Genomic DNA, 18,338 nt, shown 5'->3' on the forward strand with positions numbered 1-18,338 from the left:
GCAGCAGGTTAGGTCGAGCGAGCACATGAACGGCGGCGCGCCATGTTGGGGGGGGCCCTTAAAGGGGCCGCGCCCCCGCGGCGCCGCCCCGGGCCGCCGGCGGCGCCCCTGGCGGCGGGGCGGGTGCGGCCTGGCGGACCGGAGCCTCCGCTTTAGCGTTTCCACCGGGGAAAAGCTCATCTGCAGTGGGCCTGCTGCTCTGTGATGACGTGTACCTCCCCGCGGGGCGGGCGAGCCCGGCTCGCGGGGGCGCCTCTGCTCAAAGCTCTTTCATGCCGGGGCCCCTACAGACAGCTGGGGCCGACGCTGCGCCCCGGCCCCAACCGCCGTGTCCCGCGGGGACCGGCCACGCGCGGGCGGCCTTAGCCGGGCTCAGAGCCACGCGTGCCCGCGCCCCCGCGAGCTGGGAGCGCACGAGCGAGGAAACACCGCCGGCAAAACCGGGCCTGGCTCAGCCCAGCCCGGCCCGGCCCGGCCGCGGCGCTCGCGGCTGCCGTCAGCATCCACCCAAGCGAGCCCGCGGCGGCGGCGGCGCTTCCCCGGCCGAGGGAGCAACGGCGGCGCCGAGTCCCAGGGGCCGCACGGCCGTCACCGACACCGACACCTCCGCCTGGGGCCGCACCGGCCCCGCGGCCGCCCTGGGGCTTGTGGGGCCCGAAGGGCCGCGCCTCGGCCGGGCCGGGCCGGGCCGGGAACTACCGCTCCCGTCGGGCGCCGCGCGGGGCGGGGCCCGGAACTACCGCTCCCGTCGGGCGCCGCGCGGGGCGGGGCCCGGAACTACCGCTCCCGTCGGGCGCCGCGCGGGGCCGGCGCGGCAGCATGGCGGTGAGTGGGGCGCGGCTCCCCGTGGCCGTGCCGGGGCTCGGTGCGCGGCCGGTGCCGCCCTGCGGGGGCCGCGGAGCCGCCTGCGGCCCTGCCGAGGGGGCGCCCCGGGCAGCCGGGCCGGCCCGGTCTCGCCGCCCCGCAGCGGGCGGGCGTCGCGCTGGGAGGCGGCCGCTGAGGGGGCCGCCCGGGCCCTGCCCGCCCGCCCGGGCCCTGCCCGCCGCCGAGGGCCCCGCCGCTTCCTCCCGTCGCCGCTTCCCAGCTCCCCGCTGCTCTCGCTTCCTCGCGGGCAGCTTTGCGCTTCCCAGTCGAGCAATGGTTTCGCTGTGCTGGCGGGGTTTTCTTCTTCGTTTCGTGGCGTGCTTTTGAAACGTGTGGGGTCTTAGGAGAGCTGTCGGAGGCTGGCAGTATCTTTTAACCAGCGAGCGTCTTTAATTTATCCTATTAATTTCGGTTAGCAGTATTGATAGGTAACATTTTCTAGTAATTTATACTGCTGTATAAATCCCATATTACTTCCTGCAGCTAGTTTTGCCTTTTTTATAGGCAGTTTAGTAATTATCGAAATGGTACTGTTGTACTAAAGTATCTTATTTAGTAGCATAGCTTAAGACACCAGTGAGGAAACTTGCATTGATGAGAACTTTTCATTAAGTTATAGTGATATCTTTATGTTTTTTTCCCTTTAAAGATAATTTGTGTTTTTCAGTAGTACCTTTCTGTTTTTATTCAGGTCCTTGTTTGCTTATACAAGTAAGTTAGGAGCAGCTTCTGCCCCAGATATCGTAGTGCTTTGATCTTGCAAAAAATACTCTGTGCATATATCAAGGTTTATGACTATGGTACCCATAATATATGTGTTATACAATACATACCTTGAAGCATGTTATACAATAAGAGAATAGGAAGAAGGAATAGTTAATGTTTAATGGTGGTGTTTAAACACTGATAGGTAAAATATTTAAAGAGCTTTAAATTCTAAGCAACTCTCTTTTCACTTTCTGAGCTATAATTAAAGAAGAGTTGTATGCCAGATGTTTTTGTTGGCCTAGGATGTACTGTTTCCACCTAATAGATAGGAAAATCAAAGAACATGACACAAAATTGAACAAAAAATATTCCATGGGTTTTTTTTCACGTATGGTTTAAACGCGTTCTTATCTCCCCAAATCGGACGTCTTTGAGTTTGTTAGGTATGGGTAAGAATATTAGTTTTTAGCAGGACATCTTGCATGTTATGTTGGCTAGAATAGGGTTCTTTGCCTTGGAAAAAGGTTATTAGTCTTTTCCTTATAGATTTCTGATCTTATTTCAGGTCGCTTAATTTTACGGATACAAGTGTACACAAACCAATGGTTGATCATGTTAACCTCACTGCCATGAGATGATGCTACAATGTTATGGGGTCCAAAGAAATGTTTGCAAATATGCTCTAGAGTGCTGGTGTTCGATAGTAAAACCAATTTGGGCGACGTCTGTCATACAATGCATTATTACATTTTTAGTTTTATTAACTCATTCAGCCAGCCTTTTGTTGTTCTTCCTATGTTGAACAGGAACGTAAAGGGACAGCAAAAGTAGCTTTCTTGAAGAAAATTGAAAAAGAGATTCAGCAAAAGTGGGATGATGAGCGAGTCTTTGAGATTAATGCTTCGGATGGGCTGAACCAGAAGAGGTATCGTTGCTTTTTTACAGGTTTTATCTTCAACTATTTAAAATCTCTTTTGAAGGGAATTTTTTTTTTCCATCAAAACCCAGGAAAAAAGTGTCCTCTTTCGAATGAATAGTGTTCTCAGGTGATCTGAAGCTACTTACATGGGCATTATGTTGGTATTTCCATACCTGACAGCATAAAACGTTGGCATTTCCATACCTGGTAGTGGTGTGCATGTGTTGGCCAAGTTCCAGTTGGGTGAAAAAAAAAGCTTTCCTCTTATTCCTTAGGAACATTAATATTTTCTGAGACTTTAAAAATAAATTCTCTTTTATGACTTCTACTTTCTGGCATGGAGAGGCTATCTCATGGTGAAATCTGAGCCCTTACACTAGTAAGTGCTTAAGAAACTTGTCCCTCAGCTAGAACAGTACAGTTTACCTGAGGTACAGTAAACGAATGAAGGTGTGTGCTTACTTCACTGAGAAAAGAAAATTGTTTAACAAACCTCTTGAGTCATGATGTAGGCTAACCTGTTTTACTTTGCACAGAAGTGGACCAAGACCTGATGTGTGATATTTACAGCTCCTCGGATGAGGGCTGTAATTTCTTTTAAGTACATGAAATATATTACAAAAGCTTGACTGTCCTGCTAGTCGAAGAGTTTCAGTTTGGAGTTTTTGTCCTGATCTGTAGTGCCAATGAAGTTGGTCCTAGGGCTGAGTAATATTTATTGACCCAAAAGGATCAGACAATTTGAATGCTAAATTAGGAGGTATAACAAAAACATTCATTATGTCAGTATGTTTTTTGCTCAAGTTGTAGAAATCTTTTTACTTAAAGGAACTGCAGTCTAACTTAAGTGTTCGTTATGTTACAGGTTGAAATTCAGGACTGTAATTAATGCTTAAAATTTCTGACTAAAAATAATAGGTCAGCTTTGCTTACACAATTTTACAATAATAAGCAATGTAATGGGAAATTTCAGTGTTCAATATGTTAATGTGACCCCATTATAAATAGAGAAAAAGCTACTTTGCTAAACTAATCTTCTTATACTTCTAGTTAAAATACTGTGTATTTACTTTGATCTTTTTCTTAAACTTTTACTTCTCTTTAAAAAATAGCTGAAACTAGTAAAAGCTGCCCTACAAGAGAGATGATGCTACCGTGAACACTTCTGCAGTCGGTCCTTAATATTCGTGGTAGCATTTAATCCCATACCAGGAGAAGGCTTTACTTACAGTACTTCTTGTTACTTTGGGCTTGAGCTCTTAAAGCTCTGTTATTTTGTAGACTTTTTCCGAAAGGCATGCTTTAGGAATTCTTTGATATAATCCCTGTTTGAACTAGAGCAAATTCCTTAGAAAAAGTTCAAATCCTTATTTAAAGGGAATAGAATTCCACCACAGAGCTCCATTTTTTTTTTTTAATGGCTAATAATGTTTCTGTTTTTTTACCTGAATATCTAATTTCAGCTCCTAATTATTGCACTTTGTTGTATTTCTGCTTCCTTGCTTGAAATTTCTTCTGCTGTCACAATTCCATCCTGTTTCTAGAGATGCTTGAGGCCTGTGTCTCAAACACTCTTATTTTCTATTGTTTCCATGTAATAATGCTATCAGTAGGATTCCTTTTGTTAATTTATTTTGTTAAATGAAAGTAAAACGTTCCTTTGTTGACATCATCTGATCTTTGAGTGTGAATCTATACTGAATTTTATCTGTGTCTTTTTCCATTCCCTAGTGGTATTATTTGCTACTTCTAATTCGTTGGAACTGCTGTGAATTTTACCTTTTCTCATTTGTTATTTAATGATTTTTTTTTTTGGTGATGCCTTCTACTTCTTTTAATCTCTGCTGTTTTTAGTCAGTGTAACACTCTGTTCTGACCACAGCTTTTTGGCCTTCTAGTAAAATATTCTTAAGCAGCGATCTGTTTATTGCAGAGGTGGCTTCTTCATTTTTTGTTTAAATTTTCTCCCAGCTGGTTGGCTTCATAATTGTTTTCAGCTTTGTGAAACTGATCCTTCTAAAATACCAGGTACATCTAGCACTGGCTTGGACTCTGTTCTCTTTTCGTATGACGGTATAGTCTGCTCTTTTATCTGAGTGACTACCAAATTTTAATTTCATATTCAATCTCCTTAGTTGTCGAGCTTAAATTCTGTTGTGGTAGGTGCAGTACCTGAGTTAACTGAGAGGAAAACTCTCAGTTACCTTGGTCACAGCTCAGTCGGGGCTATAAATGTTCTAACAAACGGAATGAGTTGCAGTCGTGATTATCTGAACACAAACAGAGCACTGCTAGGAGGAAGCGTGTTTCATTGCTAAAATAAATGTACTGGAGGATTAAGAAAGACTGTCTTTAACTCTTGGTTTTATTTCTACCTCAGAGTAACCTTGAGAAATCTGCTTAGGATAGAAGCTCTGGAAATGCTTAGCATGCTTGGGAACCGGATTCCTTTCACAAATCAGTAGGATTGATGCTCCTTACAGTGAAGGCAAGGTTTTCCTTATGAAACAGCATTAGTCATTTAGGGAGGTCTCTGAGCGAAAAAGCAGTGACCCTGACAATGTGAGGTTGGTTAATCTGTTACATGGAAAAGTCAAGGTAACACAAGATAACGAAAATGTGGTGTAACAGGTGGCAACTTCTTAAACTGTAATATTTTGTAAGCAACCAGATAATTGTGCCTTTATTATACATGTTTGAACTTCAGTGGTAGTGTCTGAAGAGCAGTGACAAGGCATGGAATAGAGGTAGAGTGCAAAGGTGGAGGTAGAACTTTCAGATGTCTTAAAGATCTTGGAATTATCTTAGTTCAGTATGCGTTCAAACTGCTATGCAACAATATATCCCTATGTAATGAGCAATTATTTTCAGTGTGTCACTAGAACAGCTGAATTCAGGCAGTGGGAGATTAAATAAGTTATTTCTGCAAAGGCCTAATTAAGTAAATTTACAGAATCGGGACTAGAACTTATCTTCTTTGGAAGATATTGCATGTATTTCAAAGTTTCTTTTATGATGCCAGTCCTTTGTTTTTTTTCTACTTTTTTTCTTTAAATCAATAAAACCTCTTGGTATGTTAGCTGCTTAGAACCAAAAGCTCATGTTATTTGCAGGGAAAATGTTATTTTAATGACACTGTGAGCTGATAATAGCTGAACATATCTGTTAACTGATTTAATTAAACATATTCTAATTACATTAGATGTTTTAATCCTCCTTTAAATTTCTTCTCAGCAAAGGAAAGTACTTTGTCACCTTTCCATATCCCTACATGAATGGCCGCCTTCACCTGGGACACACGTTTTCTTTATCCAAATGTGAGGTAAAATTTTCCCTTTGCTAATGCCTTTATAACTGCTGTTCTAGATCAAATGCTAATTTTGTAGTTAAGTTTTGAGCTGACGGAATGCCTTGTTAATTACTTTATAGACTCAGTGGCGTTTATTCCAGTTTTCTTTTTCTCTATTTTCTGTAGAAATATTGGAGAGTGGAAAGAAATGCCGCCCATCATGTTCTGGGAGATTAGACTAGAGGTGTTTCCCACTTTGCTTTCTTTCAAATTGGCCAAGACTTTAGCAGCTGCTGCCTCTTACTGTTTAGCTGTTAAATGGCAAAAACTTCACAGGGAACTCTACAGTCTCTTTTGTTTGTGAACACTGTGTTCCATTACCTGTGTGTTAACAGGTCTTATATACTAATGGCCAAGACTGCAGAAAGTTCTCTTTGCACGCGTTTTTCTCTAGTCAGAAACAGCCCTCTGAAAATCAGAAAAGCTTGCTCTTATGCTGTGAGGCAGTGGCAGAGCAGGTAATAAAATATAGGTCCACTTTATTCCTTTAACTAGCTTCTTAGATGCTGTTCATTGCATTTTTCTGTTTTTAGTAACTTCATCTGAAAAATGAATTTTTTTATATATGTATGTTTTTGAGAAGGTTGAGGACTTAACCTCTTGCCATTCTTGTTTCATGTTTGTCTGTTTTTCCACTTTACAAAGTTTGCAGTTGGGTATCAGAGGCTGAAAGGAAAGAACTGTTTGTTCCCATTTGGTCTACACTGCACCGGGATGCCTATAAAGGTAAGATGGTTTGAGTTACTGAGGTTTTTTATAATGTTTTCTATATTTAGGGCTACATAAAGCATTGCTTACTCTCTATCCAGAACATCATGTTAGTTTATTCAAAAATTCATCAAGATCATATGATTTAGAATCTGAATTTGTAGTAAAGATGTGAGTTGTTGGACTGTACCGTATGACCATTTAGAAAATAAAATGCTTTAAAATTAAGTTCACAGAGAGTTTTCTTTCCTTTGCAAGACAATTCTCACTACAACCCTCTTCCTTCCATGGCAAGCACTGATGTTATAGGATTTCCTAAAATTTAATGCAACCTCCAGAAAAATTTTAGAATGCTGTAGAGGAATGCAAAGCATTAGCAATACCTACATAATTAATATAAAAATTCATATTTGATCATTCTAAAGCAAACCAGTCCTTGGCAATTGCTTCAGTCATATTTACTGAGGAGTGCTGATAGACTATCAAAAACTTTTTATGTAGGCTTGTGCAGATAAGCTAAAAAGAGAAATGGAATTATATGGCTGCCCACCTGAATTTCCTGATGAGGAGGAAGAGGAGGAGGAAAATTCTACCAAAAAAGAGGAAGAGATTATCATCAAAGACAAAGCAAAGGGCAAAAAGGTAAACTTTTTAAACAAAGTCTTTCTGGATTTTTAGCTGTGCTATTGAAGTTTAAAAGTATGGATTATGGGTCTGTTTCCCTCTCACACACTTCCCAGAGAGAAACCAGTGATACAAAGATTTTGATTTGGTGGGGGGGGGGGGGGGGGGGGGGGAGTTACCATTCTAGTGCATGAAAACTTAATGGTGAGCTGGTGTATAGTCAAGTAGTTTCCTGAGGGAAAAATCAGCTCATCTGGAATAGTACTCCAAACATTTTGCTGTACAAAGCATTCACAACTGTAGGAAATAATCGTGCTTTCTCAGCAGGAATGATTAGAGAACCTACTGTTCTGATTATCTCTTTGAAATATGGCTAGATATGCTAAGTGTAATCATTAAAACTCTTTTGGCTTACCGGATTTTTAAATAGGATTTATGATTCTGGGAGTATCACAAAGCAAAGAAAAGAAACAAATCTGGGAAAATTTTAGAAGTATATTCTTACGCATATTGTTTATGTAAAAGTTATTGTCAAGTTCATAAGCATTAGATTTAGGATTCTGTCTATTCGGCATCAAGAGAAAAAGTGATCTTGACTGCTCTTTCAGGTGGTAAATGACTGGTAGAAACGTGCAAGATATTTGAAGGACGATAGCTGGAAAAAATGAGCTAAGTACCAGTAGAAAAGGCTACTGATTGATTACAAGGATATAATAATACAGGACTGCTCTGTCTTTTCATGGCAAAATACCCATTTATTTGACTAGGACCTCAACTAACTAGTCTTTTTTGCCAGTTACAGCTATGGCACGCCTTTTCTGCAGATATATTTTGATGGCTTTAGGGATGTAGGCATTGAAAAGATGATGTTTTGGAGTATGCAGCATTGAATATCAGATAAGCAAAAGTGTAAATTAGAAACTGAAACTGCCTTCACTGTTAGAAAAAGGCCACTAGAATGTTTTTATTAATTTCTATTCCTGGAAATAGAAACCACCCTAGAAATAGAAACCACTCTAATAGAGGACAATTCTCTGGAGCATATAAGGTTATATGAATACAGCAGCATGCAATTCTTTATTTTCTAATCATGACTGTCTTTTTTAGAGTAAGGCTGCTGCCAAGACGGGCTCTTCTAAATACCAGTGGGGAATCATGAAGTCTTTGGGTCTTTGTGACGAAGAAGTAGTCAGTTTTTCTGAAGCTGAGCATTGGTTAGATTATTTCCCTCCCCTTGCTGTCCGGGACCTGAAAAGCATGGGATTGAAGGTAACTGTAAAATCTGGTGTTCTATTATGCAAGTGAGCATACTTGCTGTTAATATATATAAATAAAAGAAACTTTAAAAGATGTGTTATTTCTCATTTTAGTATTTTCTTTTTCTCTGAGAGAAGAGATTGTCTGCACAGTAATCACGTTATTTTAGAAATCTTTCCAGTATTTATGGTATTATTCATTTAACCTTTTAATAGTCTTATTTGATCATGAAGTATTTTCTTTTGTGTAGAGATTATATCTTAGGGAGCGGTCACAACTCAAAACCAGATTCATATAAATGAATTCTGCCTTGTTCCTCTTGTTTGCATATTAGATATAATGTTCTGCAATTAATATGGATAGTTTTAGGAGGAGTACAGATGTTGAATATACTTATCCTACTGACAAACTTCTAAAAATGCATACAGATCGTGAACTAAGGCCATGCTGACATTTAACTTCTGAGTGTTTGGTTAAAACTAGTATGAAATTTCTAAAATTCACATTCAGCAGACAGGGCCTTGAATTCTTAAAATCTCAGCTCTGAAGGACCACGCACACAGACTGCATAGATTTTGAGGGTTTTTTTTGCTTGTTTTTAAAGCATGAGCCCTTATTGTGATAGGTATTTGCATTATGCTTTTGGTTTATTTCTTTTTAAAAGAAAAATTTGCGTTACGCTTTTGGTTTTTTTCTTTTTAAAAAGCTTTTTTTCTTTCTAAGTTTTAAATTAAAAACTTTTGCTCGTGTGAGGTTATTTGAATTTTTTATTGCATTTTCTAACCGGTAAAATGTGATTTCTACATGTTTTCAGGTGGATTGGAGACGTTCTTTCATTACCACAGATGTTAACCCATTTTATGATTCCTTTGTCCGATGGCAATTCCTTACTTTAAGAGAAAGAAATAAGATTAAGTTTGGGAAGCGGTAAGTCTGCTGCTGTCCTCTCACAAAGAGTCTATTGTGGGTATGGATAAGCTCAGCTTTATGAAAGATGGATCCCTATGGCGTATCTCTAGAACTTGCTCATAACTAAAATCCTTTCATTTCAGATGTCCTACTAAACATAGTAACACAGTGGGTTGATTCTGTTAGCAAAGTTTGTAAGATTGTGTTCTTGTTTTTTAGAGTTTTACAATGGATATCAACTCAAAGCAAAGCTGGGCCAACACTGAAAGCTTTTCTTAAATCTTGTTACGGACATCAGTGGAAACTGATTTAGGCACAAATTGAAAATATCTTTTGGAGGTCTCCCTTTGATAAAGATAATATTTTTCTCCTGGCCTATAGAATCCTGTATTTGCTATTAAATGAAAATGTACCTTTTCCTAGATATACAATTTATTCTCCAAAAGATGGGCAGCCTTGCATGGATCATGACAGGCAAACAGGAGAGGTAATATATTTTTAATGGTGATTTTTATGCATTTCTTATGATTCTTAAATAGTGAATGAAAAAACAAGTTGTATCCTGGAGCAAAATGTATTTTGTACGTAGTGACTTACCTGTTCTCAACTGTCAGTACATGTGAAAATTGAATGTCTGTATTGAGGATACTTGTCTGGAACTATGGATAGTGTTTTACTTTGCAGCTGCTTCGTATGGTTATTTGGCGGTTTGTGCCGTCAGCTTCGCTACATCGTACGATTCTTTATCTGTTTAAACAAAGCAAATGAGCTCTTACTAACTTCTGTGGTGCTGAGGTAGTGGCTGTCGTGAGTAAATTTTTGGACAGAGGGATAAAGTAGAAGCTATATCTCAAGTTTGTGTTCTACTAAACAGCTGTTAGTATCAATGGAAATATGATTTACTTTAAAGAAAGCATTTGCACTTAAAATTGCATTTGGTTTAGGTTACTGCAGAACTGAATTTATTTTCTTTACTGCCTCAGTGAACTTCCTATATTGAACACTTCCTTGTGTATGTGAATTCTAGGGTGTTGGACCACAAGAATATACTCTAATAAAAATGAAGGTGCTAGATCCTTATCCTGCAAAATTAAGGTAGGTGTTGAATTCATAATAGCAGATAGGTTTTATTTTTAAGGCCAGCAGTGACCGTTAAAGTAGACAGTTTATTTTACCTAGTGCCGAATGTAAATTTCATTCTATTATTTCTGTCACTTTGAGGACTTGGTCTCTATTTCCAGCTGGTGTATTCACTAATCTGTATGGAACTCCGTTTTAGAGTTACAAAATACGAAAATGGAAAAGAGAAAAAAAAAAAAACCCAAAGAATGTAATGATCACTTTCATCATTTAGCAAATGTTACTTATAGTTCACGTTAGCTTAAAAAACATGTTCTGTATTACCTTGAGAGTTTTTATTTTGGTGACTTAAAGAATACTTTTTTCCCCCCCTCAGTGGCCTGAGAGGAAAAAATATCTTCTTGGTGGCTGCTACGCTCAGGCCAGAGACCATGTTTGGACAGACTAACTGCTGGGTTCGACCAGATATGAAGTACATTGGCTTTGAAACTGTGAATGGAGATATTTTTATCTGTACTCAAAGAGCTGCCAGGAACATGTCCTACCAGGGCTTTACAAAAGATAATGGAGTTGTACCTGTTGTCAAGGAGCTGATGGGAGAAGTAAGCATCTTGCAGCTTGCTGGCCAACTTTATCTGTTCCTCTGAAGCTAATATTTACAAAGGTGATGGTAGAATTCTGCTTAAAAGAAAAGAAAATACAGGTACTAGGAAAAAAATTTGGGAGTATTAAGTGACCAAATAAAGCAAGCGAAAAAGACCGCTTCCTTGGCAGCTAAGCTGCTATTACTTCTGGGAGATTAAATGGGTTCATGAAGCGTACTCAAACGCATTACTGTTGCCTTAGTTTTATTTGACAAATGAATGGTTTAAGTAACATTATTTTGCATGCTGGGAATGGTGACTTCTTTTCTCTACAGGGAATGGAAAGGGAGGAGAAAAAGTAATAGCTAGGAAGTGTTACATGAAAAACTGCTTTTTGTTGATGATGAAATTCCCAGCATGTCTCTATGGGAACGCAGCATTTCTTTGCTTAATGGTTGAATGTTACTGTTTTTGGTATTTAGTTTTCTTAACTTCCTGTGCTCTAAGTAACAATGTAAGTAGTGTTACTTGTTCGTTCTAATGTGGAGTACCTTTGTACTGCTTACATCATTCAATCTCAGTGCACTAAAACTTGTCACTATCTTTATTGGTTCTGCTTTGCATAAAGTAGAAAATGAAGAAACTTTGTTTCTTCATTAGTAGAGGTGACAGGAATCCGCACAAATTAGGGAGAACACGACTGCAACGTCTAGACTACCTTCTGTAGGTGCATAAATGGTCTTGACAATATACTTTTCCTGCATTTTGTTTGGTCTAGCTTTTGAAACTGGCTAATTAACTCATTCCTGTCTTAATGCTGATGTGCTTCATATATTTGAAGGTAAACTCTTTCCCTGCTTATTGTCTTTTTCCAATTCTACACTTCCTGCTTTTTCAGTAGTTTTGTTTTTCTCCGAATTTCTTTTTTTTGTCTCTTTATCTGGAATTTGATTTTTCTAACAGCAATTAGAGTGGTTAATATGCTGTCTCAAAACATCTCAAAATATATGCAGATCTCTTTCCTAGGTGCTTCCTCCTTGTCAAACAATTTTTTTTTTTGGTTTGGTAATATGTAAAGAATGCCAACAAACTTAAGAATGTCAGCTATCAGTGTACTCAGCCAGGCTGAAACTCTACAACTTATTCTAATGATAATATTCCTTTGCCTTGTATAGGAGATTCTTGGCGCTGCACTTTCTGCACCCTTAACTTCCTACAAAGTTATATTTGCTCTTCCCATGCTCACAATTAAGGAAGATAAAGGTAATGTTACAGCAGCATCTTGCCTAAGCCTGTTTGCACGCTGTGCATTCAATACATGTTGACTAATCTTTTTATCTGTTCTGTTTTCTTTTCTTTGGCAAGGAACTGGAGTGGTAACAAGTGTTCCTTCCGATTCGCCTGATGACATCGCAGCCCTGAGAGATTTGAAAAAAAAACAGGTCAGTCTCTTACCTGAATTATTTCTGTTCCTGTTTGCTCTCGAGAGCACGGAGAGACAAGAGTGGATATCCAGTGAGTAGAATGAAGCTCTCTTTAATTGAAGCTATGCAGTCTCTAACTTGAAATTAAACTGGTTAAAAATAAATGAGGTTAAAATCAATGGAGCTGGAATAGTTTTTTCTTCTCAGGCTTCAAAAAAGGTTTTGGACAAGAATCAGGTCGCTTCTGCTGCAGTTTGACGTAGAGAAGACTACCAGTGTGGTAGAAATGAATAGCTGTTGTGGAAATGACTTCCGTGGATAAGATCAGGACCTCTGTATTCATTTCAAATGAGACTTAGAGTAGCTGTTGCCATTACAACTTCGAAAGTACATCAGTGTCTGAGCAACTGGCTTTGAATGTTGCTGTCTTACCCATTTTCAGGGTAAAATGATGGTGTATTTTCCCCTCTTAAAAATGTAGAAATTATGACAAAGAATCGCCTGGAAATCAGACAGAAATTAAACTCAGGAATGGTGAGCAGACAGGGAAGCAGTTTATCTACTTTATGGTAAAATATTATATACAAGAAAGTCCCTCTGAATGGATGAAAAAAATAAAAGAAAACTCTTCTACGTTTAATATTGTGGCATGTTTTTTCTAACTTTCAAAGGCTTTGAGGGTGAAGTATGGCATCAAAGATGAAATGGTCCTGCCATTTGAACCGGTAAGTCCACCCAAATGCGTGCGTCTCAGTACACATGGCTTTGTATCCACTGATAAGAAATGTACCTGCTTCTTCCAGGACTTCTGTCTTTAAAGTCTTTTCAGCTGGAAGAGCTGGAATGTTTATAGAGCAACCAAATATTGTCATTTTTCATTATAGTTGTAAAACTTGGTTTGTTAGGGGATGCCATCAAAATTTGTTGTTCTATGCTATACTTGTGAGATGTGTTTGATTTTTGTGGAAATTACTATTTTTTGAGCACTGTAGTGGATTGTTATACTGATAACCTTTTGGTTGGTTAAAACTTCCAGTAATAATCTGGCCTTAAAGGCTGAGTTTACCTATTCTGTACAGAGCTAAAGCCCCTTACTGTTGATGCGAGCTCATGACTGAATCAGTTTTTTAGCTAGAAAAGATAGGTTGCAGGTAAAGTCACCCTAATACTCTGTATTACCCTTCCTTCAGCACACTAGCTTCAGTGCTTTTGGTATCAGTTTCATGTCAGGAAATAATTCTTGAGTTATCACTTCTCAGAGTCACAGTGGGGGCTACCAGGAACTCTTGATGCGATGGGTGGAATTGCACTGTTTCTCTGTAGAGTCCTACTTAACTTTGATTAGTAATAGATAACGTGAAGTTGCACACAGCATAGTTCAGAGCAGTAAAAGTTCTGACTTTGCCTGAACACCTGCTGTTGCTCTCACTAGAATTCTTTGTTTAATATTGTATGCCAAATAGTTTAGGAAACTTATTGTGCGACACTAGTATTTTCAGGTAACTAGTAATTACTGGCATGGCTTCCCCTGTTCTTCTCTGGTTCAAACTTGCATGTCAGCTTGAGGATCACAGACCAAAAGAATATACCTAGCTCTGTTTTGTTCAGTGCGTTGTTTCCAGTGAAGTCTAGATTTTATTGCATTCGGATAATTTGAAATGGATTGCTGACACTGTTCTGTTAATTCTCAGGTGCCCATCATTGAAATCCCAGGCTATGGCAACCTCTGTGCTCCATTTGTCTGTGATGAGCTCAAAATCCAGAGTCAAAATGACAGAGAGAAACTTGCTGAGGCCAAGGAGAGAGTATACCTGAAGGGATTTTATGAGGGAGTAAGTAACAAAAGAGGTTTTGCTGAGTATATTTTCATGTTGAGTTTGATTAGGAGGGATAAAGAGGGGAAAAAAAACAAAAAAACCCCCCCAAAAAACTGCAAGGAGGAAGGACTTCTTGTTTGTTTTGTTTTCCTGGTCAATTTCTTGTAAAAACTTCTCCTGCAGTGAGGTCCTGCAATTGGTGGAGGAATTATGTAGAACTGTAGTAGAAATGTTGGAGAAGTGTTTAAATGCAAATTGAGGCTCATAATCTGGCTTCCTAGAAAGTGATTATATTCAGAGGAAAACCAGTTTTGTTTCAAGTATTGATTTGGGAATTGAATAGGAAATGATAGCAAAATGATGTTTTTATCTGATCTCTGCTTGGGTAATGGCTTACTATCACATATTGCTTAGCTGATTTCTCTTAAGCTGCATTAAACTTGATCAAATTTTATTTCGCATTTCTGACTATTTGGGATTCCCGGTTTGTGTGTGTGTGCGCGCGCTGAAAAGTATACAAACTCATTTTGAGTCAAGACTATTTAAAAAATCTTTGCGTGTCAGAGATTGCAGTAATGATTATGTTAGATCTAAAAAGAAATAGGTGCAATAGCTCTTTAATTATTCTTAAAAATAAACTCTCCTGTGGCCTCTGTTTTACAGGTAATGTTGGTGGATGGGTTCAAAGGACAGAAAGTTCAAGATGTCAAGAAACTTATTCAGAAGATGATGGTGGATAATGTATGTGGTTGTATGCATGCCGATTCTTCTAAATTATTCGTTTTCTCTTTTCACAATAGCTTAGTCGCTAAAGAAACCAGACCATTTTTGTTCTGCAGTCCTCTTTATGGTCCTTAGGATAGCTACAGAGTACAAAATGCTGTTAAAATAAGACCTTGTGTTCTTGAATCAAGTGGAATGAGTACCCGAAGTAGAGAGAGACTTCTTATTCTGTGCTTCATACCACCAGCTTATCTAGAAGAGAACATTGTGATGCACTGATTTTCATTCTTGAAATTGTTGTGAATATCCTGAAAGCATAAGTTCTAAATTGCCAGTCTGCTTCAAGCCTACCAATAAAGAATGTCTGACATGTAGACATCCCAGTTCTGGGGTTCATCATGCAGAGAAGGAAGAGAAGTAAATGAACAGTGATCTTGCCATCTCTATATAGTAAGATTTTTCTGATGAGCCTGAGAAACAGAAGAGGCTTCAGTTACTTAGTCAATGCTTTCTGGTTATTGCAGCTTTATTGTGTTCAGATTGTAGTATAACACTTCAGTTTCATCCTGTACAGAATACCTGATCTGTGGAGGTAGAGTTAAAGCTAACCTTTCTATTCTTCTTTGTCTCTCCCCACCCATGTTTTTTTTTAGCTGTGACAGTTGTATAACATGTTTTAGATTTTATTGTGAATGACTTCTTTCAGCCTAAGAATGGTTTTATTCTGTAGGGGCATAACTAATATTTTGTGCTTCTGCCCTCCTTTTTAAGACTGTCTCCATGCTTGACAAAATTATGTGAATTACTTGACTACGTACCTGTCGGAGGTATTATTGCCCTCATTTTACTGAAGCAGATATTCAGGCAGATTCTGTTTGGTGGCAAAGGCAACACAATAAATGTAAGACAGATCAGAGTGAAGATGATTTTCAGTAGGATGGAAGGATTTTCAGGACTATGCTTAAATACTTGTCTCTTAGCTTCTCTATTGCTCTTTCATGTGTTTAACTGTGTCTGTCTTAGGATGAAGCCATGATTTATATGGAACCTGAGAAACAAGTTATGTCAAGGTCTGCAGATGAGTGTGTTGTGGCCCTTTGTGACCAGTGGTGAGTGAAGGAAAGCTGTAGTTGTAAAGTTACTGTAAAGTTACATCCTGCTTGTAGATTTCTGTATTCTAATAACTTTTCCTGATTATAGGTATTTGGATTATGGTGAAGTGAGCTGGAAGAAGCAGGCATCAGAGTGCTTGAAACATCTAGAGACGTAAGTTACAGAAAGCGGATGTAAAGCGGGGTAGTGTTTGCTGATGGTGTTCTGAGAGAGCAGAGAAGAGAAACTAAGAAGTTTATTTCTTGCAGGTTTTGTGAAGAGACTAGGAGAAATTTTGAAGCTACTTTCAATTGGCTGCAAGAGCATGCGTGCTCCAGGACATACGGCCTAGGTAGACAAAACACTCCTTTTCTCACTCAGTGCTTCATGAGCATGATACTCCTTATTTCATTTGGAAGACCTATTAGATGCTACACAAATTGGTCTTAGAAATCTAAAATCAAAAACAAGATTGTAGAATAGAGTTATCCAACTTAGATCTTGACCCAACCTCCTGGAGAAGACATGCTTTATCCTGTAAACTCACATGACCGGGGTGGTTTTATTTCTGTGCTACTGCAATGGTTTTATGCAGCATCTCTTTAGCTCATTGTCAAGGGCCACTGATCTGGAAGGGATCCTGGCAGAAGGAACTAATACTGATTCTTGGGTGTTCTCCTTCTTAAATACTGACCAGCCTTCATATTGAGTAGCTTGTATAAGATGCCAAAGCAGGCAGTTTGACATGGGACAGCTGTTGTAATTGCATTATAATTCATAGAAAACAATAATCGGGAGCTGAAATTTGCTGATAGTTGGGTTAAGAAGCAGACTAAAGAAATAACAAATGTATTCTCTTGAATAAGGCTTTAAAATATGTAAGTCCATTCAAAAAAAAAAACTTTTAAAGTGTAAGCAGGAGTACTTGTATGCCTATGGGTCCCACTAAAAGTCATAAACTGCTTTCATATACTTGAATATTGTGGTTGTTGGTCCGGCAAGTAAGGCTACTGACTGTATCTGATAACTGGCTTCCATCTTCTCTAGGTACCCGTTTGCCTTGGGATGAGCAGTGGCTGATAGAATCGCTCTCTGACTCGACTATCTACATGGCTTATTACACTGTTGCTCATCTGTTACAGGGAGGTAACCTGAGAGGCCAAGGAGAATCTCCCCTAGGCATTAGGTAAGGAGAGTTAATCCCTAAGTTTGCTGCTTTAGTTCTGTTCACTGTTCTTTACAAAGACTTATCAAGCAGGCTGATTCTTTGCTTTTGTGTTGAAAAAGTGTTATTGTCAAAACTTACCTAATGTTAGCTAAGTTATAGCAATATTGTAGGAGAGAAATAAAGGGAAAGGAGTATGGGGGGCAGAGAGAGAGAGAGGGAAGATCCTTGGGAGCAGAACTGTATGTGGAAGTAAATTGCCTTTTTTCAGTACTCGTTTCCCTTACCTTGAGATGGTCCTTGCCAGCTATTTTTGAGTGATTGATATCAGTGGCTGCTGAAGTGTCTCGGTAGTGCTTGCTGATACTGCTTTGCAAATATGAGGAACTGTAAAAAGTCTTTTTTGTATGCTTACTTCAGAGTACAAAGTGGGCAAAATCAGCACTTGGTTTCTATCACCACATTAAAAGTTGATAATTGCCTTAGAAGCGTAGACTCACCTTTTGTCCACAACTAGCATGCGGAAGCACATAGTCTTTTAGGCTATCTTTTCCAGGATGCTTCAGAGACTTGTGTGCCAAAATACTTCTCAAGTTTGCTCTTTAACTTTTGGTTGGAGTGGCTGTGAACTTTAGGTGATAGAGCTGCCTCTATCACAAAGAGAAGATGTAGTAGAATTCACCTAGAATTGGGGGGGGGGGGGGGGGGGGGGGGAGGGAACCCACTGCCAATCTTACCTTGAATCTTATGCCCAAATTTTGTGTTGCGTGAGCTACTTTCTGGAGCAGTTTACATATTGGAATTTGAACTTGCCTTGTTTGATACCATAACTAATCGGGAAATCTTTCCAAAGTAAAGGTTCTTACAAGCAGAATTAATTCTGAAAGACTTGGCAAGATTTTCATTTTGGCTCAAGAAACATCTCTAATGATAGAGGGGTTACCTACATACTAGTCGTATCTGGAAACAAACTGAAGTGAGGAACCTATGCATTGAATTATAGATTTGATGTAATTAAGTACTTATACATTACAGTGTACTTCTGCCTGGGTAGATAACATCTTTCTTTTAGTGTTAGCAAGCACTTTTTACTAAGACTTCATCTATAGGGTAAG

The 18,338-nt window shown here is 39.4% G+C and overlaps 1 protein-coding gene across 3 annotated transcripts in view; it reads left to right on the plus strand.

Moving 5' to 3' along the window:
* The first annotated feature begins 718 nt into the window (after nucleotides 1-718).
* Nucleotides 719-18,338, plus strand: part of LARS1 (leucyl-tRNA synthetase 1) — a 34,205-nt gene continuing 16,585 nt past the window's right edge. Inside the window, exons 1-19 of one of the 3 annotated variants that reach the window (XM_068959846.1) lie at nucleotides 719-825; nucleotides 2,379-2,497; nucleotides 5,726-5,813; nucleotides 6,486-6,566; nucleotides 7,050-7,190; nucleotides 8,280-8,441; nucleotides 9,244-9,356; nucleotides 9,762-9,825; nucleotides 10,366-10,433; nucleotides 10,795-11,020; nucleotides 12,178-12,265; nucleotides 12,368-12,444; nucleotides 13,098-13,151; nucleotides 14,118-14,258; nucleotides 14,907-14,984; nucleotides 15,990-16,075; nucleotides 16,167-16,232; nucleotides 16,328-16,410; nucleotides 17,106-17,244. In XM_068959846.1, coding sequence (XP_068815947.1) covers nucleotides 820-825; nucleotides 2,379-2,497; nucleotides 5,726-5,813; nucleotides 6,486-6,566; nucleotides 7,050-7,190; nucleotides 8,280-8,441; nucleotides 9,244-9,356; nucleotides 9,762-9,825; nucleotides 10,366-10,433; nucleotides 10,795-11,020; nucleotides 12,178-12,265; nucleotides 12,368-12,444; nucleotides 13,098-13,151; nucleotides 14,118-14,258; nucleotides 14,907-14,984; nucleotides 15,990-16,075; nucleotides 16,167-16,232; nucleotides 16,328-16,410; nucleotides 17,106-17,244 — 1,880 coding nt within the window. In that variant the 5' untranslated portion in view covers nucleotides 719-819. Of the gene's footprint in view, nucleotides 826-999; nucleotides 1,293-2,378; nucleotides 2,498-4,871; nucleotides 4,985-5,725; nucleotides 5,814-6,485; nucleotides 6,567-7,049; nucleotides 7,191-8,279; nucleotides 8,442-9,243; nucleotides 9,357-9,761; nucleotides 9,826-10,365; nucleotides 10,434-10,794; nucleotides 11,021-12,177; nucleotides 12,266-12,367; nucleotides 12,445-13,097; nucleotides 13,152-14,117; nucleotides 14,259-14,906; nucleotides 14,985-15,989; nucleotides 16,076-16,166; nucleotides 16,233-16,327; nucleotides 16,411-17,105; nucleotides 17,245-18,338 lie in introns of those variants that run through there. The other 2 variants (XM_068959847.1, XM_068959848.1) reach the window with 2 other exon arrangements.

Source organism: Struthio camelus, chromosome 13, assembly GCF_040807025.1.
Source record: "Struthio camelus isolate bStrCam1 chromosome 13, bStrCam1.hap1, whole genome shotgun sequence".
Lineage (NCBI taxonomy): Eukaryota > Metazoa > Chordata > Aves > Struthioniformes > Struthionidae > Struthio > Struthio camelus.